The sequence below is a fragment of the Trachemys scripta genome, chromosome 3 (assembly GCF_013100865.1).
Source record: "Trachemys scripta elegans isolate TJP31775 chromosome 3, CAS_Tse_1.0, whole genome shotgun sequence".
In the NCBI taxonomy this organism is placed as follows: Eukaryota; Metazoa; Chordata; order Testudines; family Emydidae; genus Trachemys; species Trachemys scripta.
In genome coordinates, this window is record NC_048300.1 from 55,205,056 (window position 1) to 55,225,469 (window position 20,414).

At 48.3% G+C, this 20,414-nt stretch overlaps 1 protein-coding gene across 3 annotated transcripts in view; it reads left to right on the forward strand.

Moving 5' to 3' along the window:
- Positions 1–6,620: 6,620 nt before the first annotated feature.
- LOC117874551 overlaps positions 6,621–20,414 on the forward strand; it is a 72,566-nt gene continuing 58,772 nt past the window's right edge. For 2 of the 3 annotated variants that reach the window (XM_034764786.1, XM_034764787.1), the window contains exon 1: positions 6,621–7,250. In XM_034764786.1, the coding sequence (XP_034620677.1) occupies positions 7,146–7,250 (105 nt within the window). In that variant the 5' untranslated portion in view covers positions 6,621–7,145. The remainder of the gene's footprint in view (positions 7,251–20,414) is intronic. The other variant, XM_034764785.1, reaches the window with a different exon arrangement.

Here is a 20,414-nt window from a genome sequence, read left to right on the forward strand (position 1 = left end):
CCCAGCAAGCCCTAATCTGCCTCCCTGACATTCCTCCAAGGGTAGGAAGCAGGGGAGCAACCCAGACAGTTGACAGGAAGTGCATGGGGGGGCACCCCCAGCCAGGCTTTTTCCGATATCTATGGCAAGAGAGGCAGGGATAGTGAGAGGTCATGGCACACTGCATAGGGACAAAGTGAATGGCAGCTTTCCAGGGTCCTTTTCTGCAGCTCTGTGTGTATCTGTGGTGGGAAGGCTGCTAGGGAAGGAGATAAAGTGTGTATGTGTGCGTGGGGGGGAGGGACGCCACCCCCTCCTCCAAAGATTAAAAGGAAGCAGCTTCCTAGGGTTGGGAGAGTCTTCTCCTCTAGTCTGCTGTAGTTTGTGAGGTGCAGGGTTGCCCTGATAGCAATGGGCCTTATGCCATCGGCTAGCTGGGCTAAGCGCCTGTCTGCGGCCTACTATGAGCACTACTGGTATAAGCCACTGTGAGTGTAACTATAATACAAGGCCCCCCTCTAAGCCAATCCATGGGAATGAGTCTGTTACAGTCCCCAACTAGAGGAGTGTTAGGACAAGCTGTAGCAGCTGTTGCTTTTATTCTGGAGGTCCCTGGCTCGATACCTGGTGAGCTGGTGAGATAGTGGCTGTCCCACTGGCAGTAACAGAGAAAGGGATGAGCAGCCAGCTGTAGCCTGAATATTTCAATAAAGTGGATGGGACACAACGGTGCTGTTAAGAGACAGGTCCCAGTCACATGGCATGGGTCAGGGTTACAATGGGTGCACTCACATTGAAGGGGTCAGTAGACACTGAACCCAATGTTACATCATCTTTTCTTTTCTTTTCTTTTCTTTTCTTTTCTTTTCTTTTCTTTTCTTTTCTTTTCAATGCAAATAAACTATAATATCAGCCCAAACCAGATAAACAGACACTACTCAAACACACTCTATAGAGACCTCTAGGATGGTGTGAGCATCTGACAATAACTAGACATTCTCAGTGTCTAGTCCTAAGTGGCTTTCTAATCACACACCCATTCCTTGTTCTCCAAACAGGATTTTTTTGACAGTGACCTACTCAGTGGATTGGATCTTTGCCTAGGCCGTTTGCATCTCTTATTTCTAGCAGCCCTAGTGAAGAAATCCTCAGTGACTCGTAGTGTGCAAGTTTTTAGGGGAAGCCACTGGGGGCTGCAGCATGAAGAGCACAGTGCTTGCCTCCGAATTCATGCTACCAGACATCAGAGGGGATTGATGTGGATTGCACTCAGGCAGGCCACTTGTCCCGTTTTAAGACGGACAGTCTTGTTTTTGTGTGGTCTGTCCACTGTCTGGTACTGTATAAAACTAGATATGGCTTTGTCTAGCATCACACATGGAAGATGCCATTTTGAAGAGCGTGCCGCTCCATCCTCGCTGGCGTGACCTCGCAGGTGCTGTGCATGTGAGGACATGGCAGTAGGGGTGAGGCCACGCAAGCAGGGGCGGGCCCACGGTGTTCCCGGAAGTACCAGAATGCCCGATATTCTGGGGATGCAGGGGTGGCCACCCTAACCACAACACTCACAGCGATGCCTTGCAATGGAGTCAGTTATGTCATTATTTTTTATATTACAGCAGTGGATGGAGGCCTCAACCAAGACTGGGACCCCCCTGTGCTAGACTCTGTACAAACACATAGTAAGAGACAATCCCCACCTCAAAGATTTTATAATCTAAAAGGACTCGAGGATGGGAGGGAAAATAGAAGCGCAGAGCGGTTAAAGAGTTGCTCATGGTAGATTAGGGGCAAAGCCAGGAATAGAGCCCAGTGCCTCTGTACGGTGGTGTGGCCAATGGTCCACACTACTTCTCTTTTATCACTTACAATTTCTTGAGAACATTTCTATACACATCAGGGCTATGTAAACAATTCTCCTCCCCCATTTCTTTTTACAGACACTGAAATCTGACAGACAGTCACGTTCCCCTGGATCTACCTCATTCTGGCCAAGTATCCCTATGCAGCCTTGCTCCAGCTTCAACTTTCAGCCTGGTTTTGCTTTGCTGCCCCTGCTTATCAACTTTTGCAAACCATTTGGGTACATGGTTCCATGCGTGGGGCCAAATGCAGCCCTGGGGTCATTCCCCTTACAGGGGTGGAATTTAGCGCCTCCTAGGGGTGGAATTTAACCTTGCAGCTTTTAATTCTGCAGCTTCTTTTGGTGTAATGAAGGAAGATACCCACTAGATGGCGCTTGAACCATCTGGCCTGCAGTTCATTTCCCATACTGCCTGGCCTGTTCAATCCACAGCCTAGGTTGAAGAGGGTGATGCAGTTTGGCTTGGTGGGTGAGGGAGGGAAGGTAGGGGACCAGTTTACAGAGTGCTGTGGGCCAAAAAAATCCCCTGCTGATGTCCACAGAATCATACAAGAATCCTTTGTCTGGGCCTGCCTGCTGGGCTTGCTGCATGGATGTGGTGCCCCCATTCGTTAGCTTCCTGCGCTTGTGTCTGGAACAAGGGAGTCAAGGGGACAGATGGATTGGATGAGCTGCATCAGATATCATGTTGTCCCCTGGCGTGTAATGGACAGAGGAATGTAGAGGGAATCCATGCCCTAAACTAATCCTTGGTTAACCACACACGGTGCCCCTCCTCAGTTGCACTGCTCTGGTATGGCTCCCACAAAGCCGCATCTCTGATGAGGAAGGTGAGTTAAGGCATGTTCTCCAGGAGCTGCCTTCTCCAAGACAATAAGAAATACAACAGGTGGGTCTCACTGAAGATAGCTGGCTCGGCTCGCAGCATCATCTTGGCCTGGCTGTGCAATTGCAATGTTGTATGTGCTGAGGCCGATCTATGGGTTCTGTTTTATGTCATCATTGTGCATCGTTCACCATTTTGTTGTATTTTCATTGTGCAGCCAGATGGAACTAAACCCCTTTGACTGAGTTTCTCTTTGAGATTTAGCTTTCGTGTGAACCCAATATTCAAAACAAAACTCCAGGGGTGAGAAACCCACAAGAATCAAAACCAAAGCAAATGCTCATATGAAACCCTGGGAAGTGAAACTACTGAATTCTACATAGCTCCAGCACTATGATCCTTCATCAAACAACAGGTTAGGTTGCAATCTGGTATAGTGCTTAGAGCATGCAACTTGGAGCCAGGAGACATACTTCTGCTCCTGGATCTGCCAGTGATTTCCTCTGTGATCTTCAATAAGTCACTTAACCTCTCTGTCCCTCAGTTTTCTCCTTTGGGGAGGATAATACTACTTACCCACCACTGGAAAATATTTTGCAATCCTTGTGTGAAAGTTACTATGTTCAGATTTTGCAACCCGTACACGCATTGAGGTGCAACATCCCACAAGCCATTGGGACTGCCTGTGGGAGCATGTGCTTTGCCAGCATGAGAAAGTGGTGGGACCACTCATGCAAGTACGAGCCACTCAGTGTGAGTAAGTGTAACTCCCACACCTACCGGGTGTGGTGTTCTGTCCCATGTAGTGGCACCGAGACCACTTAGAGAGAGAGATTGATGAGTTTGCTCTAAGGCCTTTGCAAACAGCCCCAGGGCTTTTAGCTCCTGCAATAGAGGCTCATGCACTAAGCTCTAGAGGCCCCAGGTTTGATCCTGCCCACCAACGACCGGGGTCTCCTGGTGTTATATAAGCATTGCGAGTGCGATGTAGTGCTCAATGTAAGTACGAAGCAGGCTTGCTTGTTTGAGTTTGTGCTAGTCAGCATTAGTAAGGGCTGCAGAATCAGGTCCTGTGTCAATACAAAGTATAATTATTAGTGGTCTGTCTCATGTTTCAGGCACAATCACAACCCTTCACGGTCGTTTGCTCTTGCATGCTCTGCTGGCAGCACCAACCCAGGAACCGTGTTAGATTCCACTGGTGCTGGACCTGTCGCTTCGCTTTTGCGGTGGCTACTCTGCACTCCATGGGGTCTATACAGGTTTACACAGAGGCTGCCAGCTGCAGGCCTGTCAGATGGCAGGTTCTATCTATCACAACCTGCAGGCCTTTTGGAATGGCGCTGTGTTCTAGGTAGTTATTTTATCTCCTCTTCTGCCCTGAAGCAAACAAGTGGTCTCTGGAACGTGCCTGTCCTGGTTCCTGGTAGGAAGTGTGAGCAAGCCTGGCATGGTCCCAGGGGTTGCTCAAATGCAGGAAAGGAGTCAAACCCTGTAGTTTTAGCTGACTGAGGTTTATGGGTCATATTTTACAGCTCATGCTCCTTATTTAGGCAACGCTCCCACTTCTCCAGTGTCTGAATATGGAGTTAATAAAGGCCTCAGGAACTGGCCCTGAGTGAACTTCTACAGTGACACTCACTAGAACAACGACAACAACATTAGAAGGGCTCTGAATCCTCATGCGCCAGGGCATGTGCTTATTTCCATATGGGGGTCAGGGGTAATTCCTTGCCAACAGGACATATCTCACAGCTTTGTGGAGGTTTTATGTTTTCCTCTGGCATTTGGTATTAACCTCTGTTGGAGGCAAGATGCTGGATTAGCTGGACTAATGGTCTGATCTGATATACCAATACCCATGTTCCTGTGTACATGAAACACCTAGATAGAGATATCTAGACAGCCTCCTGATATTTGCTGAGGCATCGTTATAGGGGCTGAGTTTGGTTTCACTTTGGAGTAATTTGGGAGTACCTCTTGGAGAGACATAGGGAAAATCCATTGAAAATGAAACAATCAGGCCTGTAGTCTAAGGCTAGGTCTACACTACCCGCCTGAATCGGCGAGTAGAAATCGATCTCTCGGGGATCGAATTATCGCGTCTCGTCGGGACGCGACAATCGATCCCCGAATCGACGCGCTTACTCCACCAGCGGAGGTGGGAGTAAACGCCGTTGACGGGGAGCCGCGGAGGTCGATTTTGCCGCCGTCCTCACAGTGGGGTAAGTCGGCTCCGATATGTCAAATTTTGCGTAGTGAAGACCTGCCCTGAGATAGGTGGAGTACGCTCTGAGTACACTATACCAGATACAAGGGTTGAAGTCCTCCACTCCTAGCACCTTGTAAGGAAGCACCCTTGGAAGACGAAGGGGGTGTCTTCGTGATGCAGGCTCAGGGAGTGTGGGGGCCCTTTAAGAAAAATGGCTTTGCTGACTGGAGCTGAATTCAGTCCTTTTCTTGTGAAGCTAAAACATTCTTTCACTTCTCCACAGCCAGCAGATTATCAGTTCTTCCCTTATCTTGTTACAGGCGCTTTGGCTGAGAACAGAGAATTGACATGTTTACCACGCAGGCCTTCCTGGGGATTCCTACACTAGCTGAGACCTCCTTTTCCCTGGGGCAGGTGGGGCTGAAAGGCTTGGTTGGCTCGTAGGACGGGCAATGGGGCCTTTCACCTATAAACTGATGGTTCAAATTCAGTGTAAACTGTTAGTGACTGAAATAACTTTGGCATTACTGATCCTGATGGCCACATGGTATCCGCTGTGAAACGAGCTGGTGGCCACCCATTAGTTCAGAATGGCCAAGGACCACTGGTACCATTGTTGGCAGGGTCGCCAGCAAGGCTGAGAAGCGTATGGCTCCTGGAGCCTGCATAACCCCCTTACTCACAGAGGGGGTCGCTGCAGACACATTGGCACTGTGGTGTGGGGGAAGTTTGTATTGTCACTACCCATACTGCACCTGCGCTGCGGAGAGAAGAGTTGTCTCCAATGCTGTCATTGTAGTACCTTTCCCAAAAGGGCCTGGATGACTGAGGGTGAGATAGGGAACCTTTCAGTGTTAGGTCATGGGTTTGAATCTGACTTGAATGGGCAGATTCCAGGAGGTCAGTTCATGTGGCCCACTCCCTCCTTCTCCTGTGTGAGCAGAGTGCTAACAAGGGTGCCCTCTAGTGATGGATACACCTGCCCACTGGACAGAGACCACTCAGTGCCCATTAGTTAATAAGGACTTTCTGTCACTGCCACTGTGTGGGTGGATTCAAACCAGTGGTGAAAGGCTCCCGTTACTGATTCCTAAAGCCATCTTGACTCTGAGAGTCTCAGTCCATGAGCAGATAACACCCTTGCCTCCCAGTATTCTGGTAGGTGGGCTCACCCCTGCCCACCCTCACTGCCTTGTAGTTCCAATCTCCCTACTCCCAGAATAGGCCCTGCTAGAAAAGGAAAGCCAGACATTCTGTGTGCACTGAGGGGGTTCAGGGAGCTGATGGGCTTCCTGGATTTCAGCTCCCCCCCTCTTTGTCAGTTTTCGCCACAGGACAACACAGGCAGCAATATGATCCTGTATAGCAGGATCAGATTGTGTACGAGAGAGGAGGGCAAGGCTAGGAGAAACCCACCTTGATTCTTTTTTGTTTTAATAAGAAACACTTCCTTCTGCTACATAGCGAGTGATCTCTCTTGAAACCCCCCTGTAGAAATTCCCCTTCCAAGGTTTATAGCATGTGTGTGGGGGGGGAGAGGGAGACCTGTTATCCTGCCACTCCAGGACCCACAAAGTGGTTTGGGGGAGGGGGTGGCTCTCTGCCCCCTTCGATTTCCCTTTAAATGGAAGCCCTGCCCACTGAAATTGACACAATCCTCCTTGGCTGGCCAATGAGAGCCTTGGCTGGGTGTTCTGTTTGTTACAAGTTTCACATTGCTGGAAGACACAGAGACTGAGAGAGAGAAACAGAGAGTCAGTGTGTGTGTGAGGGAGCGTGGATGAGGGGGGGAAGAGAGCGAAGAGGGGCGCGACAGAGAAAGAGAGAGAGGGAGGATGCCTGTTTGGAGCAGCAGGCATCAAGGAGAGAGAGAGATGGCATATTAGACCATTACCATGAGCAGAGCCCAGGGCCTCTGCTAAACAGCTTTTCCATTTCTTAATAAAACCATATTCCACCAAATGTCTCCTGTCCCTTGCAGAGCCCTGCCAGCTGGTACCTTCACTCCTTCTGCAGCCTGTAGAAAGAAGAGAAGTTTAATTTTTTTTAAGTGTTGAAAAGGGATTTTTTTTAAAGTGAGGGCCAAAAGACAGAGAGTGGTGGTGGAGGAGGAAGGGGAGGGGCAGTGCTGAAATCAGGGTAGCTGAAGCTTGGCCGCCTTTAAGAGGTCTGTGTACCTGGGGGGCTGCTTGAATGCAAGCTATTCTGAGCGCCTCCCAGCAAAGCAGCAACAGCTCAGCAGATGTAGATGTGTGCGGGTGTGCATGCTTAACCCTTTCTTCGCTCCCTGGATTTATACCATGCTGAAGATCCTAACCAAAAAGCTCAGGGACCAGAGTTTGAATGAGATCCAGCCTTTCCAGCTAAAGGTAAGAAAAGCTCCCAGCATGTCTTTATTATTATTTTTTTTTTTGGCATGGTGCAGCTAATTAATAAGCGGGATAATAAAGCTATTAACTTTCAGCATTCCGTGTCCTGGGTCAGTTGCCTTTCACCCTGCTCAGAGTGCCAGTCAGGGTTGGAATTGGCCTGTACTGCATTAATGTTATTAAGACCTATTCCTTTGAATGCAGGCCTGCCTTTTTGCCAAGGCAGGATATAATATAGAAGGGGTGTGTGGTGGAGAAACATATATATTGGTCTTTTAGCCTAGTAATATTTTAATAAGGTGCATGTTTGAGTGCCGAGAGAGTTGCCTAGCAGAGGGGGGTGTGTGTGTGTATCTATATCTATATATGTATCTAAAATCACACCTCTTTGATGTTGCAGTAGCACCTAGAGATCTCAGCCAGGTTGGAGCTCCATTGTGGTAGGCACTGTGTAAACATAACTAGTCTGAGCTCCATTCTCTTCAATATTTTTGCAGTTTTCTTTCTCCTGGATCTGAAGGCCAGAATCAGACCTAGAGTTTGCATCCTGTCTCACTTCATTGACCTAAGGCTTTCTGTACCTTACTTATATCCCTATTTAGTTTGTACAGGAAAGCTAGGGACTGCAAACTCAGGACAATGTATATCCAAGCCCCCTCTGCAAAAGGCAAGGAGGAATTTATCAACCATATGTTGGGAAATGAAAATGGAGCCAGGGTGAGAGGAATACAAAAAGTGCCAGGTTCTGGTTTGGGACACTGGTCGGTGAATCTGGAGTAATCCCACTGAAATCTGGGAAGTTTCACTGGATTTGCATTGGTGTCAGTGAGAGCAGAATCTGGCCCCAAATCAAAGAAGGGACCAGGGAAAAATAGCAGCCTTTATTGCTTGGTTTGGGGGGTGGGGGTGCTATGCAGCGGTCTCCAGTGGAGTCTTTTGTATGCATTACACAGGGACAGATTGTAGTATGCATCTGTGCTCCTGCATAGTTCCTCTGGCTAGATTGGTGGCAACTTTTTGAGAAATGGGGCTGATATTTCATCCACGTTCTGGTGTCCCGTTCACTTCTTCCAGTTTGGCTTGTGGATTCTGTTGGTTTTGAGGGGGGTGAGGAGAGGGAGTTGTTTGGAGGCAATAGGGACATTACTTTAGATTGTGGCAGATTGATCCCGTGCAGGACAGGCTTTGTGCATGGGCAGTGCGCAGGACTATTTCTTTGGGCCTTGTGTGGCTCTAGCCACCTTTTGTTTTAATTTTCTTTCTGAATCTTGAATTCCGAAACCTGCAAGGTTTCTGGGGCTGCAGATGAGACATTGAGAACCAACAGGGCCCCATAGGCTTTCAGGATGCACAAACTAGCTATAAGGCATCAGCCATTTTATTCACACAAGTGCCAAGGTTCTGCGGCACAAACAATCAAGTTGCATTTTTGAAGGTCTATGGATACAGCCTTTAGATTTCCGTGTCTCCAAAGCCTGACACTTAGGTCTGTGCAAGTGTCACTGCAACCTGCCGGAGTTGCTCATACAATGACTGGCACAAACATGCGTGGGCACGAAGCCAGAGTTTCCACAGTCTGGACTCGAACATGCCTTAATGGCCACTGGGGACAATGTGGAGTTGAACCACTGTGGGGAGCTCTGGGTGGGATTTTACCTCAGGCCAGCATCCCTTCCTCACTACTTCATGGAGTACACAATACTATCCCTTGTGTATCTGGCCAGATCTTCTAGCGGCTGTTGACTTGGGGAAGGTACCACCGGGGCCACATAAAGTCCCTGTGCTTTGGAGAGTTGTGCCTGGTGTCTGGGGCCTGCCCAAACCCCCCACCCGCTCCCTTACACACTCCGGGAGCAGCTGGTCACAAACGGGCCCTCTGAGCACCATATTCTTGGAGCACACGTCGGCATCTCCTCAGCTTCCCAATTTGCACATTTTGCTGCGTGCACGATGCATGTATTCTTGGGTTACAATTACTCGCCCAAGGCTGTTTCGAAAGTCTAAGGGGCCAGTCCTGCAGGCAGTGAAGTCAGTGGGAGTTTTGCCATGAATGGGAGTAAGATCAGGTCTATGGTTGTCAGACTAAGGATGAGTGAATCACTTTGGATAAAATAAGATCTGACCTCCAGCCAAAACCCAAACCGAGCAATTTTTTTGTTTTATTTTAAATCTGGTTAGCTGATTCCACCCACATTGTCATGTGTTTCTGCACTTCACATGCTTGCTGGAAGTTCCTAATACCATGGAACAGACTGTTCTTACATTTCTAGCGCTACGGGAAGCAGGCAGTATTGAAATCTTGCAACTGAGACTGTTCTTCAGTGGATTTCCAGCCCAATTTTGCAGACTCAAGAAGTTTGGAAAGATTTTTAGATTGGCACTCAAACTTTTGGATGCTTCTCAGAGTAGAGCCCCTGAACATTTTGTGGATCTAACTAATGGTACTGCATGTAATAAATGGGCTTAGTGTGTTTGGTCATGTTACTTTAGTGGCTGGCCTCATTGAGAATAAGAACCTGCTACCATAGCAGCTGATGGAATTACTACTCTAGCTCATGCAGGCGCTGCTTGTGCTGTCAGTGCTGAGGCCCTGGGTTCTATTCCTACTAAGGATGGTGTCTTTACGCATGTGGCCATACGTTCCTTACACTGAGCCGTCCCATACAGCTTCACCTGTTGCCTCTGTCATCTGATCATATTTGCTAGAGAGGAGGCCCAACTTGAAACCTGAAATACAAAACCCTCCAAACCTTGGTGGAGAGTTAAAAATCTAGAGGCAAAGCCAGATCTGAATTTTACAGTTTGGGACCCATCTTCTGTAACAACTAGCAGCTGTAGAACAGACTCTGTAGGGCGGGGAGGGTGTCTGAGGAAATGAGAAAGGGAGTTTAAATTTGTGAGCAGCATTCTGTTGAAATTTTCCAAGTGAGGGAGTAAGAGAGAACCATACCCCTCTAAGAGTACTGCTTTTTAGCTGGGCCTCAACCAAACCTCCAAAATTGAACCCCTGAAGCAGGTAGTTAGACATCCAAATGAGTGCCGTTATTTGTACCCCCACGTGACACACTGGCAAATGATTCCCTGTTCTTTGCTAACAACTCTCATCTCAGACCTGACAAACTCACTACATCAAATACATTGCTTACAGGGTATTTATCCATAAAGAGTAACATGTAAGGTCTCTGTTGAGAGCTTGCAACTTAACGACATTCATAATCATAGTTTTATGTGTGTACGTGTGGTATGTAAGGAATAATGTAATTATATTGAGGTTTATGCCCTTGTGGTCTTAAGGTTAAAAGGCGTCACCAGGGAATGATATTACTCGGTGACAGCCTGTTCATGCAGGAAGGAGTTGCCATTCCTCTCTAGTTAGCTGGTAAGGTAATGCCAGGCTCAGTGGTCTACCATTGCTCCATCCCAGAATAGTCAATGGAAAAACATCAAAGGCAACTGCAAACAGTCAAAGCCACTTGGAGGTAAAAAAGGACCATTACAACAGACAAGGGGATTACCCTGCCTATGAACAGAGACAAATGAGTGTTTCAATATAACACAGAGGGAGGAGAGGCACTCTGGATCCATTCACTGAGGAGACATCTTGTTGAGCTGGGGTGTTTTCATGTACGTTTGAATCCTGGTTCCTGTGGAACCAGCCAGCTCTGCAACAGACTGAACTTTGGGGGGAAAGTCTAGTGTATTAGATAGGAAAGGTAACTATTAATACGTATAGCTGCTAGTTGGTGTTTTCTGATTTTGTTTTGTATTATAACCATTAGTTTCCATCACTCTCTCTTGTTTCTAGGGGAATCACTATGTTTTCTTAAATAAAACCTTCCTTTGTTTCATTAAAAGTGCTGTATATTATTACGAGTGGTGGTTTAAGGGAAACCTAGTAAACTGGGGCACAGAGGATCTGGGATTTCTGTGAGTAGCCAGTGTCAGCGGCTGGGAGTCACAGGGAAATGTTTCAAAGGGACTCGGCGACTGGGGTGCACTTCTGTTAATCTGCAGGGCAAAGCGGGGGCTGTCTTAGCCCAGAGGAGAGTGTTTAAATGGTTAATAAGCTGGTGGTATTAGGGAGCTAATACCCAGTTACCACGGTCAGGGTAAGCCTACCACTCACTAGAAGCAGAAGATGATAAGGTGACTCACAGTCCTGGGTATACAGAGAACCATCACACTCCAGTTTTGGGCTGGCTGCATTGGAGACCACTTCTGGAAGAACTAGGCCTAACCATAGAAGGCCAGTTTTCAAAAATATGCCATGAAGTTGTACCTAGGTACATGGGATAAATAAGATACAGGTAACTGAGTGTGCAAAAATATACAACGATAGGAACAAAATGGCTAATTGTGTGTGTCCAAACGAGTTTGCATGTGCAACTGTAGCACTCTTTTTACTCTCACAAATCAAACAGATGCATTTTTTTTCCATCCACGGTTAACTGTTTGCACCACTGCATGCATATGTAGTTGGTGCAATTTACGAGTCTAGTTTTTAAGCCTAGATTTCAAGCTCTTCGGGGCAGGGACTGTGTGTTCATTGCATGTCTATAGAATGCCTGTCAAACTAGGTCCTTGAGTGGTGCGCCTACGTGCTACTGCAGTGCAAATAATCAATGATAGATTGAAATACCTAGCCCAGGCGCACAAAATTAATAGCCTTGATGCATCTATCACAGGTTCTAGCCAATTACTTTTTATTGACACCATGACAGCAGTGAATAACTTTATTGACAACACAGTAATTGTTGAATTACTGTAACATCAACACACTTACTATTATTTTAATCCAGAAACGTTATTGAAATGATTCTGTATCTGGAATACTAATTCTTTACTGGCTTTAAGCACTATTTTCTGGTTAGGGGAATGAGAAGGGTGCTTACTTTTTAGCCCATGAAAGGAAGGCAAATGCTGTTCTCATCTGAGTCTCGTAACAGAGAACAGCCTCTCATGGCTGCTCAGTGCATACAGCAATATGGTCTAGTCAGTAGAGAAGTCACCTTATCAGCCCCCTCACTCCTTCAATGATTTCCCCCTGGCATCTGCCTCCAGAATCAGCTATAGGATTCTGCTGTGACCTTGGGGTTTTGATGGGTCCCGGCAAGAAGCCATGGATGGATTTTGAGTCCTGGGTGAAAAAGGTGGAGAACCACTGGTCGAGTGGGCTAAACATGGGACTGGCAGACAGGGACTTTTGGCCCTGCTCTGACTCACTACTCTGTATTGCCATGGGCATGCCACTTAACCACTCTGGCCATTTACCGGGTCTGAATTTGGCTCTTCCTTCTTTCTGTTTCCCCATCTGTAAGATGAGGAAAATAGTATTTACCATCTAGCTCATTACTAATGCTGAATGGGTTCCCTTACAAAGCACTGCATAAGTGCTCATGATTATTATTCGTCAGGGCAGAGTATTGGGTTTCTGATTTTTCTGCTGCTGCTGCAGTTGTGTGCTCCATCTATCCGCTGGCCTCCTACCAGATTGCTCATTCAGCTGATGAAAGTCTTGCTCAATGGAATTTATTTTCATCCCTGTCTCCTTAGGAGGCTATTCCCCCATCCCTTTCTGCTTGCTGCTCATGCCCGTTTAGCTCTTCCCATCACAAAGAATTCATTCCCTTAAGATCGTCAGGCTCCGTTTTAAAATCTGAACTGAAGACGTTTTCCTTTCCTCATCACTGTTTGTAGCTTTATGCTATTGTGGTTAGTTTCAATCTTATGAAGCACTTCTGGGGAGTCAAGCAGTAACTAAGGACCCAATTTAACAAGGTACTTTTAAGCAATGAGCCTAATTTTAAGTGTGTAAGTACACCTTCTGATTTCAAACGAACTGTTAATGTGCTTAAAGTTAAGCATATGCTTAAGTACCTGGTGGAATTGGGGCCTAAAATAACACCAGCAGGTTAAAATGAGATCCTGAGTTGATCTATGTAGCAGTATTGCCAACCCACAACCATTCAAAATCATGACTCAGGAGGCTGCCAAAAGTCATGAGGTTGGCTTAAAAGTCATGAGACAAATTTGGAGGTGCTTCTGGGTTTTGAACTTTTAGGACTCACATTTGCCAGCTTTTCTCCGCCATCACGAGGGCTAGAAACTTAAATAAACAAAAACAAAAAACTGAAAGCTGAGATTTTCATATAATCTCTTGACTTCTGAAGCTGAGGATTTAAGAAAAATATCACACAGTGCGAGGCTTGTGAAACGTGAGAAGCCAGTGAAGCAGCATTGATTTATAGCTGATAAAGATCTAACCTGTAGTTTTAAAAAAGAAATGTCCTTAGCTGTGGGTCAAGAAGGGACCTCAGGGTTTGTCCCTATATTTAATGATCCCTGAGTTTATTGAATCTAAAAATTAAAAAAAGCCTCATTGTAACACTATTCATTTACTTTTTGAATTTCAATGAAAATAGATTGGTCCATTTGCTCTGGTTTGTGGTTCATTTTGAGTTGGGTTCCCTTCCCGGATGTCAGGCAGCAGCGAACATGCATAGAAGTGTGTCTAAAATGCACCACAAGCGTTCAAGGTGCTACCCGAAGCCCTCTATCTGTGTTTGGCTTTGCACGTTTGGCCCTCGCTGCTGGTCCAAGCAACCTTCCTGGTTCCTCCTTATTTTTTTTCCCCCATCCTTAAAAGTCCCAGAGCAAATTTGGCATCTCTGTCCTTTTCAGGCTGGAGTGGGTTCGTCTGAGTGATGATTTCTCTTGTCTGTGTTGGAGGTCATAGCTTGCAGTTGCATACATGGGCGTGAGGTGGAAGAGGAAACCTTTGAATGGGGAATTTCCTCTCTCAATATAGGAGTGCCAGCCTGCCAGCCAGATACCGCAATCTGGTGGGCAAGGGTCTGCAGTTGTGCTGGAGGGAAAAGAAATCCTCCTTTGCCCTTTCACCTGTTACATACGAAACAACGTGTTTGTCCCAGGCAACCATCTAAAGTCAGCTTCATTATTTGGAGGAGATAAACAAGACAGTGTGACAACTAAGAATTAATATTGCTGTTGGCACCATGGCCAGTGGCTTTTAGGGGGCTGTGCTGCTGCCAGATGTGTGTACGCTAGGGAGAGAGGGAGCCCAGCTGACAGACTGAAAGGTCAACAGCTTCTATGTATATATTTTTGGGTAACAGAGGGCACTTCAGCTGGTTCAGATTGGACAGTTCTCTCTTGGGAAACCTGTCCATGGCATTCCTCAATCAGCCTGCAGGGGTTGCTGTAGAGCAATGCAGCTCCCTCCCACTCTTTTTTTTGCCTCCTCTCTTCCAGAGACTAGGCAATTTTTTCCCCTCTGCCACAACTTTCCCTGCCTTCTGCTAGCCTGAGTGAACGAGAAGACGACGCCAGGGCTCCAGCTCAATGCACATTGTATTGCATCGGCCACCAGATTGGCTGGCAGGGTTGCTACTCATCTTGAATTGCATGAGTCTAACCCGCAAGGAGAAAAGCAATCAATCCCCCAGTTTCTGTTTGGGGCATCACTGGATTGCAGTGCAACATTGGGATGTAACCATGCAGAGGTTATGCTCGCCTGTTACCACTGGACCAGATCATGTGTGTGGTGGGGAGGAAATCCTGCTGGCGGGTTCTTGTGCTGCAAGGGCAAATTCTTCCAAATGGGAGACCCTGGGGAAAATCTGCTGCCTGGTTGGAAAGGATCCAAAGCACATAGGGTCTCCCCAAATTTCTGGATGGTCCTGATTTCTGCCAGCAGCGTCTCATGTAATCTGAGCTTGTGGGCACCAGAACTGGACAACTGTGTGGCTAACAAGCTCTGAGTTTTACTTTGGAGACATTTGAGCAGGTGGACCCAAGGTCTGATCCTGAACAGCGAGTCCTACATTCTTGGCTCTCTTGACGGTGAAACGCAAGAGACCTGATGTAAATCCCTTGGGGAAGGGGCACTTAGATCCACTGGCCCTGAAAGGGTTAAACGGGGATTTATCTGAGTTGCCTGAAACATCTGCGTTGCCCCTTACAATGCATTTTCCAGCTTGACTGTAATACTGTGTGTGTGTGTGTGTGTGTGTGTGTGTGTGTGTGTGTGTGTGTGTGTGTCTGGCTAATGCGATTCCACCTGGTTGAGTAGAGATGATTGTCAAGCGAGATCTCCCAATGCAGGGAGCTTCTCGTCAGCTAACGACACCTCTCTCGGGGACAGCAGGCGCCTTGGCTGGATCTATGGGGAGGGAGCTGGCGGGTCAGAAGCACTGTTCTCAATTACACTGTTTGAGCCAAGTACTGTTTGGCTGTGATTGTCTGACCGAGGAGCCCAGGAGATTCTGGGGAGTCATTGAAAACCGTCAACTGAACTGGCCTCTTGCCAAATGATCTCTGCTCAGCACAAATACAGTAACTCCTCACTTAACATCCTCTCGCTTAATGTTGTTTCGATCTTACGTCCCTGCTCAATTACAGAACGTGCTCCGTTTAAAGTTGTGCAATGCTTCGCTATAACGTCGTTTGGCTGCCTGCTTTGTCCCCAGCTGGCAGCCCCCGATCAGCTCCCCTATGCCCCCCCGCCACAGCATCTCCCACCCGCTGGCAGACCCTGTGGATCAGCGCCTTCCCCCTCCTGCCCGCGGCAATCAGCTGGCTTGCGGCGTTCAGGGGGGAGGAGGGAGGAGCGAGGACTTGGCGTGCAGGCTCCCCCTCCCTCCCCTGACTCCCGAATGCCGCAAACCAGCTGATTGCCGTGGGCAGGAGGGAGGGGGGAGGAGCGAGGACGCGGCTTGTGGAGTAAAGGGGGGGGGGAGAAGAAGCGGGTTAAGGGTGGGGGCTTAGGGGAAGGGGTGGAGTGGGTGGGCCGAGGGTTGAGCCCCCCGCCCCTGGTGCTTGCAGGGTAGGGGAAGCTGCTGCTGCGCAACATGCTTCTCCTAGCCTACAGCACCTTCAGCCTCCTTGCCTGCCTCATCTCCAGTGCCAGTGGGCTGTGCCTGTGTGGGGTAAGGCGAGGGCACCTCCCAACTATTGTACTGTACTGTATGGCAAAAAAAAAAAAAAAATCTCTGGAACCTAACCCCCCCCTCATTTACATTCATTCTCATGGGGAAATTGGATTCGCTTAACATTGTTTCACTGAAAGTCGCATTTTTCAGGAACATAACTACAACGTTAAGTGAGGAGTTACTGTACTTTAATAAGCAGGTTAGGCTGGGAGGGTGGCTGCCTGTCTCAAGAGAGGGAGGAGTGTGTATTTAAAGTCCTACGGCTTCCTCAACTTCCTCTCTGACCTTGGATGGATCTGGGGAGGCACCGCTGTAGACAGCAGCCATCTCCCCACCCCATAGCTCAGGGGTGGGCAAACCTTTTGGCCCGAGAGTCACATTGCGGTTGTGAAACTGTATGGAGGGCTGGGTAGGGAAGGCTGTGCCTCCCCAAGCAGCCTGGCCCCCGCCCCCTATCTGCCCCCTCCCACTTCCCACCCCCTGACTTCCCCCCTCAGAACCCTCACCCATCCAACCCCCCCTCCTCCTTGCCCACCTCTGCCATAAGTGCATGAGTTGAGGTCACTACTGCGAATAGGTATCACTCCCTCCCAATCTTCACTTGGCATCAGTCCTGCAATTAATAACCTGACTGAGTCTGAACTTAGGACTTCTACAGGCATCACTGATCTCCTTTCCCCTCTCCCTAACTCATTCCCCCTGCTAAGTGCGTGCGGCAACTTTCTGCAAGTTCCTTCCTCCACTAACCCCCGGCCTTGTTCCCTCCTGTGCTACTCCCAGAAATCTTTTACCACATCAGCAAAGCCATGAGCTTTGAGACACAAAGGTGGAGAGAGACTTATTGCGTGGCAGTGTCGTGTGGTTAATTGCTGACCAAGGCGAGGCTGTGGCAGGGGTGTTTGCTCCGGGCTGGATCCGATGGGGGTGGGGGTATTATGGAAGAAGCTTGTTGGAGGCCAGATACTTGTCTTGGAGGGTGAGATGTGGGATGAGAAGTTTGACTGAAAAAGGCAAAACTAGAATCAGGGAATCACACAATTTTCCTCCTCCCCACAATAAATTGCTAGATTCTACCAGCCCTTGAGGCTAACAACATATGGTTGGTTTGAGGAGACAACGCCCCTGCCCCTCACCACCTGCAAATTCACTAGTCACCTCTAAGGTTGGTGCATTCCAAGGCATAGGAACCCTACAATACTGAACCCATACCGTTCTGCTGCCTGGCAGGAAGGGCAGGCCTTGTCTTTGCCTGCAGGACTTTGGTGGTATTCAGCGGCATTCACCCTGCACAGCAGGAAATGCCCAGCAGGACAGGAGGAATTTGAAGGCTTTATGGCTCCAGAGTGACTGTACCTTTCACCCCTCGCTCCGTCTCGCCGTGGGCACCCTTCTACGTGCCCGGCCCAGCGCCTGCCCATCTCTCAAGGCGGAATGCAGCTGGTCACCCCATGCTTGTGGACACTTCCCCTCCCATTCACAATCACGCTGACTGCCTCCTCCCATTCACGAGCCTGTAACGTCCCAGTGGCAACTACAGCCACTGCTTAGCTGGAAAAATAATACTGGGAAAGTATTTAGCAAATTGTAACTGTCTCTCAATTCAGCCTAGCAGTGGGGAAGGAGGCGAGCCAGCACCAGGGGCACAGACTGTCTGTGGGGTTTCTAGTGTCTGCTGGAGGCACCGCCGCAGTACGATTGGGCAAACCATTTTGAATGACGTGAGAACTGACCCGAGCCCCTAGCCTGAAATTCCAAGTGGGAGGGGGCGGAACGAGTTCTCCCTAGCTATGTAATCAGCAGCAGTACTGGGGTTGCTGTCTCTCTCAGACAGGTTTGTCTTTGCCCACTGCAACCATTGAGACTAGCTCAGTTAAGCCTCTCTATAGGGCACACATGATCTGGGCCTTCCTTTAGTAGTGGCTAAGGTGATCTCTGGAGAGCCAGGGCTGAGCTAAGCCTGTGCAGCAAGGAGCTCTGCGTTCTGAAGCACAGCGTAACTATCCTAGGAAGCCAGCGTTCCAGAAGTGGCCTGCTTTCCTAGGGGTGTCCGGGGTGAGGTCCCATGGCCTACACACATTCATAGTGCAATCCAGGAGTGCAGGCCAGGGGTCCAGAAAGAGCATCCGTAGTGAACCCAGCTGCCTCAGACACTTACTGGTTTCAAGTGGAGTGCCCCAGGGGTCGGTCCTGGAGCCAGTTTTGTTCAATATCTTCATTAATGATCTGGAGGATGGCGTGGACTGCACCCTCAGCAAGTTTGCAGATGACACTAAACTGGGAGGAGTGGTAGATACGCTAGAGTGTAGGGACAGGATACAGAGGGACCTAGACAAATTAGAGGATTGGGCCAAAAGAAACCTGATGAGGTTCAACAGGGACAAGGGCAGAGTCCTGCACTTAGGGCGGAAGAATTCCATGCACTGTTACAGACTAGGGACCGAATGGCTAGGAAGCAGTTCTGCAGAAAAGGACCTAGGGGTTACAGTGGACGAGAAGCTGGATATGAGTCAACAGTGTGCCCTTGTTGCCAAGAAGGCTAATGGCATTTTGGGCTGTATAAGTAGGGGCATTGCTAGCAGATCGAGGGACGTGATTGTTCCTCTCTATTGGATATTGGTGAGGCCTCATCTGGAGTACTGTGTCCAGTTTTGGGCCCCACACTACAAGAAGGATGTGGAAAAATTGGAAAGAGTCCAGCGGAGGGCAACGAAAATGATTAGGGGGCTGGAGCACATGACTTATGAAGAGAGGCTGAGGGAACTGGGATTGTTTAGTCTGCAGAAGAGAAGAATGAGGGGGGATTTGATAGCTGCTTCCAACTACCTGAAAGGGGGTTCCAAAGAGGATGGATCTGGACTGTTCTCAGTGGTACCTGATGACAGAACAAGGAGTAATGGTCTCAAGTTGCAGTTGGGGAAGTTTAGGTTGATATTAAGAAAAAATTTTTCACTAGGAGGGTGGTGAAGCACTGGAATGGGTTACCTAGGGAGGTGGTGGAATCTCCTTCCTTAGAGGTTTTTAAGGTCAGGCTTGACAAAGCCCTGGCTGGGATGATTTAGTTGGGGATTGGTCCTGCTTTGAGCAGGGGGTTGGACTAGATGACCTCCTGAGGTCCCTTCAAACCCTGATATTCTATGATTCTACTGTCATCAGTTTGGATGGAACAAGCTGCTGCTTGAGGAAAGGCAGGAGTTTTCCAGCTTGAAGGGGGAGAGTGAACAAGCAAGATTGAGGATGATTTGCAGTTAATCCCCTGCCCTTCCAGCCACGAGGATGGTTTGTTTCATAAAAGTATTTACACAGCCCCAGCTTCCCACTGAGACGATGTGTGCGTCACGGGGAGTACTGGAAACAGCAGGAGCATATTTCTGATTCAACACACGTGTGCGTCGTGCACTCGCATACGTTCCCAGCCTCTCTGTCCTGAACGTAGTCACGCATGCACAGCAATGTTGACACGCATGCTTGCTAGCACAGAGAGGCGAACACAACCACCCGTTCAAACACTTGCACGGACACACCAAAGCACATACCGTTGCTCTCACTCCCTGATGCTCCCGTGCACTCACAACAGCCAAACATCTATACTTGCACCCAGACACATTTCCAGATATACTGGCTTGCTTGTCACACATGTGCACCGACGAACTGCCATTCACGCACACACAGACATTATATGCACATTTGGCCCTCGTGCTCCACCCCTGACCTGCAGCTTGGGAACACTCGTGTGTGTGTGTGTGTGTGTGTGTGTGTGAGAGAGAACTGGAAACTCCCCCATTCCCACTAGTTTTGCACACAGATGCAAACACTATTTCTTATGAAGTAAATGAAGGAGGGAGCTAGTTGGCCTTTTTGGCATGTATGAGCTTTTCCATCACCAATCCTATGTTTGTGATGCAGACAACTCATTGATGGATGCTGTCATTTAACATGAAGGATTGTTTGGACAGAGGCAAATTTGAGGCTAATATAAAGCATGGGTCATTCAGTGGAGGGTAGAGGCATGAAGCTGATGTTGGGAACACCTAAGAGAGCAGGATAGTATGGGTAAAGGTCATGAGGAGCTAGGGAAGAGAAGCTCTTCTCCACTTCAGAGGTTGCTTATGCCCTGAAACATGAATGTTTATATCCTTCCAAAATGTTTGTTTAAATTTTACTATAATACTGGAAATTCTTATCCATATAAATGTCCAGCCCCTTTTTTTTTTTT